The sequence below is a fragment of the Diabrotica undecimpunctata genome, chromosome 5 (genome assembly GCF_040954645.1).
Source record: "Diabrotica undecimpunctata isolate CICGRU chromosome 5, icDiaUnde3, whole genome shotgun sequence".
Taxonomy (NCBI): Eukaryota; Metazoa; Arthropoda; class Insecta; order Coleoptera; family Chrysomelidae; genus Diabrotica; species Diabrotica undecimpunctata.
In genome coordinates this window covers 151,142,245-151,148,371 of record NC_092807.1, presented here as the reverse complement: position 1 = coordinate 151,148,371, position 6,127 = coordinate 151,142,245, and the positions used below count along the sequence as shown (strand labels likewise).

Here is a 6,127-nt window from a genome sequence, read left to right as displayed (position 1 = left end):
TCCTATGGAAACCATTCGGAGAGAGTTTCTAGCGGCAAACGTGGACGGGCCGAAAACTAATTTTATTTGGCTGCAAATTTAAAACGTTAGTTTTGAATTTTATGAGGCAATTTCTAAAAATATACTCTGAATAGGCTGCAAAATTCAAAAAGTATGCTTTTAATGGAAAATATAGTCATAAAATGAGAAATAGAAACTTATTCTATGCCAAACAATATATTCTCTCTGTCCGAAAATATAGTAAACACTTATGCATTTTTATATACAAATGTATAACATATCAGACAGAGAGAGTATATATTATGGTACAGGAGAGTTTTTATTTATTGTTTTATGACCATATCTGTTTTCCATTATATTAACAAACTAAAGTCCCCAAAACAACAAAATAAAACACAGATATCCTGACACTTGTTTATTTGTATAATTTTCTTTGGTAAAGTATTGGCAACAAATATCCTCCTCCTCCTCATTCCTTAATGTCAGGGTGTGGGTGGGGACACTGAGACACTCTACATATTGTTAGCTTGCTGTCTCCATTAGCTGCGATCCTGTACCAGATGGACAACTTCATGTGGGGATTTTTCCACCATCACCAATCATCATTTAATATTCCCATCCTGTTAGAGATCATCCTATTGATAAATAAATATAGATGTCTCTATATTCATTAGTACTGGTTTGTTATAAGTTCCATACCTTCTAAAATACTCTTCCTTAAAGGACCATCTGTAGATAATAAAGTGTAAACTCTATCATTTCTGTGATCATCACAAATTAGTATGTAACTATTGCTTAGTAGTAGAAGGTCCATGAAAATCTATAATAATGAAATTTATTAAAATTAAGAATGTATGACTTTTTTTGTAAAATAAGGCAACTTTTAATAATGCAATTATAAGAGTTAATGATTTTAAAATATATATAGTATATAAATAAAAGATTCACGTTGGTTAAGATTTAAAGGTAATTTAACTACAGAAGCAAAGGCACTACTAACAAAAGTTTGGTATAATTAGGTGCTGTTCTTACCTGGTGCTTGTAAAAATAAACTCTTAATTCTCAGAATGTTTAATAGCCTTTCCTCCAAAACTTCACCCATCCAAAAAAAATATTTTGATTTTTTCGATTTGGAATACTTTTGGTATTGTACCTTCAATTGCCATCATCATTAAGAACGGCTGGACCCATGCAATTCATTCTCCCCACTCGTTCTATTTCACTTACACTATATTTGTAGTTCAACGGTGGTTCAACTGGGCGATTTCAGTCACGGTTCTTATACTTCAAAACACTCCTGAAGGGAGCGAATGCATAAACTCAAACCCTGGCCACAGAATAATAAACAACATTGTTATTTATTCTGTGCCGTGGCCGTTGGCTAAAAACAACCATGGCAGGGTGAGTTTGTTACTTTCATTTTAAAGTTTTTTTAAATCTTTAAAAAAAAGGTTTTCATTTACTAGTTAATTAACATGTTTGGGTTTTTGTATTCTATAAATAAGTCTACTTTCGAACAACTTTGTTATTAGGTTTACAGTAATAATTAAAAACAAATCCACTTTCCGGACAATATTAAGGTTGCAGGTTCGTTTTTATAATAGTTGTAAACATTTATTGAAAATTAAGAATTATTGGATTTATAAACAACAACGCAGTAAATCAAGTCATAAAAATTACCTTTAAATCCATTTCAAAATGCTTTATTTTTTACTCACAGACGGAAGTTCTTAAAATGATATACATTATTTATCATTGAATTGTTATAAATAATTTAACAACCCACTACAGGAAATACAGAGGAACTGATTATCATGATCCGTAAAACTGGTTTGTAACCTGGCCAGATCAAAGCCCTAACATGGTACTTTTTTTACCTCACTTCCCTGGACAAACTTTTGTTATTGACTTAAAATCTCACTAACTATATTCCAATCTTCTTCATGTGCCTTATCCATTCCGAACGTTGGCAATCAACATGGCTATTCTGACTTTGTTTATGGCAGATCTGAATAGTTCAGCAGATGACAATCCGAACCATTGCCGCAAGTTTTGGAGCCACGAGTGACTTTTCCTCCCTGGACCCCTTCTGCTGTCTATTTTCCCTTGAATGATCAATTGTAGTACTCTATATTTATTATGTCTCATAACGTGACCCAAGCATTCCAACTTTCTTATATATTCCAATCTACTTTTCATAATTCATTTAATGTTTTTAGTAAGAAAGACATGAGAAATATGTCTTAAGACAGTAACATCATTTACTGCAGGTATTTTATTTAGGTATTGTTTAATTGAATCACAAAAGTAAAATGTCATATTCTTGCACAACTAATGTATTGGCAAGTTGGGGCAGATTCATTAGCAGTGGATATAAAGGAACGAATCGCTGAAAACAAATTACTTTTGTGCTATTGTTGTAAGTTATTTCATGAATAAAATGTAAACTTATATATAGGTTCTATAAAAAAACGTATAAATCAAACAAAATTAAGAACAATATCCTAATTTATTTTTCTTAAACATATACACATCAAGCAATACTGCTTGCATTTGATGCAATTCTGGGCCATAAATCTGCACACTCTTTTGCAACTGGACCAGTGATGGCCGATCCTTTCATTTCACCTTTATTGTTGACGATAACCCCAGCATTATCTTCAAAGTAAATGAAGACACCATCCTTCCTTCTGAATGGTTTCCTCTGCCTGATGACTACTGCAGGCATGACTTTTTTCCTGAGTTCTGGTTTACCCTTTTTGACTGTGGCTACAATCATGTCCCCAGATCCTGCAGCTGGCAGACGGTTAAGACGTCCACCAATACCTTGTACAGCAATAACATATAAGTTCTTGGCTCCTGAAAATGAAAAAAAAAAAAAGATGAAACCTCTATGGATTGCAAAAGTATAAATTACACTTTTGTTTATCTTAGTTTTCTGATTATTTTCTAATAGATTAATGCAGTTGTAACTTCCTAACTTTACAGTGAACACACAATGGCATTAAATGAAATTTTTTTGTTAGGTTTTAGAATTTTATAAGTGTAGAGTTTAATAAAAAAATTCCTTATTACTTTTTTACATTTTGAACATTTATTTGTACTTTACAACAATTTGCGGTTGCATTCAAATGACTGATTGTTATTTAAGTAAAGCTTTTAGAAATGGTTATTTATCTTAAAATATGCAGATATAGATAATTATAAAATATTAATGAGAATACTCTATGTAGACATTCTTAGTACTTTACTGGGTTCTATCCAAAGATTTGTTTTTTATATAATCGAAATATATAAATAAATAATTAAATAGTAAATAATTTTCTTGCAAATCTTGACTAATCAAGAGGTCAGTTAAGGGATTTTTAGAGAGAATGAAAGCAATAAATCTACTGCATGAGATATCATTTAATTAATAAATAATGTTATTTATTACATGTGACCCTTAAAATTTTTTACCAATTAACAGAGTATTGTAAGGCGTTAGAAGGTGTTTGGGCAATGGTAAGAATGAGATAAGGTACTTTAAATACTAATTCAACATTCAAGTAAATAAACCATCACAACATAGTAATTTTTATGGGAATCTTCATAGTTTTATAATTTGCTAACATATTACTCATTGAATTGTATCCCCACATGGCAATCTTGCATATCCAAATATGGTCATATTGAAGGGAAATTTATTCTTCACGGGTAAATTAAATTTAGGATTCATAAATTAGTTTATTTTTAATATGTGCTTAGCTTCTCAAACTGTGTTTAATTAATGTATAACACACAATTAAAAGGTAAACATTAGGTAGTAAGTTGCATTGGAGACTATATTTAACATTTTCACTTCCACCTGTTGCTGTTTTGCTTACTTAAGTCAGGTGTTAATGTCACCAAAAGGTGTTTTGCACCACTGAAGTCAGGTACCACTGTTGCCTTCTGGAATTCACAAACTGTGGAAATAATATGTTCTTTTTCTGAACTTTACTCATAGTTAGCATAATATAACCTCAGTAACAACTTGAATTATGTTGTTTAAATAATATTTGCTTCGCATTCAGATATGTTTTTTTTAAATTAAAGTTTTGTTAATTTATTTTGATCATTCAATTTTTTATCCAACACTCCAAGCCAAAATTAATCTAATTTTAATTTTTGACTGTCCTTCAAGATAATTTTAAAAGTAATACAGTTTTCAAATTCCATATTGCCTCTATACTAAAGTAACTGAATACATAAGTAGTACCAATACTGAGTTACTAATAAATAAGTGACAGTAAGTGTTGTGGGTGAATCTAGTAAAAGTTTGTAGTAAATTGGAAAAATAATGGAAAAACGAGATTTACTAATGTGCATTGAGAGTATCTTCACACAATCTATTCAATTTTGAACTTAAAAAATGCCAAATACCTTGTTATTGTTAATGAATAGAGGTAATCCACAAGTTTGACGAATTAAAGATAAATACACAAAAATACTTTAATTTCCTCAACTAGATAATGTGGCCAATAGGATTTATCCACAAATATCTCCAAGTAAGGTATTTTGTAAATACTTACTAGGAAACACCACTAACAGGGAGGTTCTGAAACTGTGGACGTTTTTCACATTTGGTCCCAGTGAAGATAGCCTCAAATAGGTTTGACAGAATGAAATATTGGTGTTTGGCAGTGTTGAAATTTACAATACAAATGAAACATACGCAATCAAAAACAATAAGATATTTAAAAACTAATACTTAACAATTACCAAAAAAAGAAGAAGTAAATAGTTTTAAATAAGTTTTTAAAAGTAAATAGTAAAATGTCAGTATAAAAAATAATAAAGTTAAAAAGACATCTGTTGCATTCTGGCAACTAATGGTTTGAGGGTTCTGACTCTATTGCCAAAGAAATTTTCTAATAATTAATGGCAAACGAAACAAATATTAATTCATTAATGCTTTATCACTTTGTATTTGAAGAAAATACATAGAAGAACATATACATTATAAGGTCATGGCAACACTTCCAAGGCAATATTTTGTTCTGTGAAACTTAATTGACAGCTAATTTGAGTTCACTAGGACCAAATGTGAAAAACATCAGAAACTGTTTTATACCACCAACAGGTTTAAACCAGTTTGAAATCAATTATATATCCTTCAAACCATTGCAGATGAGATGACACCGACTGACACTAAAAACTGTTTAAAAAGGTTGTGGGAAAATCATTTTTCAATTTTCACTAAAATTATCCCATATAGCTAAGATTAGGAAAAACTAACACTACATTTACTGTTGATACTTGCATTGCATTAGAAATATGTATCACAAATCTATGATGGGCTTAAGCTTCTGTAACTTTCATAGTTACCATGCTGTGTAATAATGCTGAACCTTTTATTATAACAAACTGTTTGGTACCAAACAATAAACAATCTGATTGGGAAACAGTACATACAGTAGAAGGAAATTTAACAAAAATAATTCTAATTCCAATAATTTCTGGAAATCAAGAATGATTAAGACAAGCAATACAATATTTAATTACCAATAAACACGTGAAATAATCAAGTAAACGTATAACAAATTGAATTAAACGAAATATAAGAGTTTTGACAATTCAATTATTTACTTGAAAAGCCTCTGCTTAAGTAAGAATTAGTAGTAATAAGGACTGCCAGAAGTTTTGAAACTATTCAAAGTTGTGTACGAATTTACAAACATATAAAAAAGTTATTCTCACCTGTGTTATCTGCACAATTAATTACTGCTCCAACAGGAAGAGCAAGGGAGATCCTAAACTTCGCTCCCGCGGAACCACCACGTCCTGAAAAACATTACCAGATACATAACCTATTTCTTTTAATATTCCAAGTAATAAGTATACTGACGCAAAAATTGCGACTGAAATAAATATAATTAATCCTGGTGAAGTTTAAACGACATTTATTTTTATTATAAACACTAGGATGCTTTATAATTTTTAAGATGAACTTAGTAAATTTAAAAACATACCTCTCTTGGACATTTTGTATTATTGAAAGAACTTATTTTGACAGTTGAGAGACAGGCGTGAAGTTTGTTTCTTCATTGATCTTGAAATATTGATCTCACCTTTAGTGGTTAAACAGCTCGAATGACACTTCGTC

At 30.4% G+C, this 6,127-nt stretch overlaps 1 protein-coding gene across 1 annotated transcript; it reads right to left on the bottom strand.

The window, feature by feature from the left end:
• Nucleotides 1-2,490: 2,490 nt before the first annotated feature.
• Nucleotides 2,491-6,109, bottom strand: RpL23 (ribosomal protein L23). Its single transcript, XM_072533020.1, has 3 exons — nucleotides 5,994-6,109; nucleotides 5,722-5,805; nucleotides 2,491-2,859 (listed from the first exon to the last, which is right to left on the bottom strand). The coding sequence occupies exons 1-3, from the start codon at nucleotides 6,004-6,006 to the stop codon at nucleotides 2,534-2,536; spliced, it is 423 nt and encodes a 140-aa protein (XP_072389121.1). The 5' UTR covers nucleotides 6,007-6,109; the 3' UTR covers nucleotides 2,491-2,533.
• Between the last annotated feature and the right edge of the window lie 18 nt (nucleotides 6,110-6,127).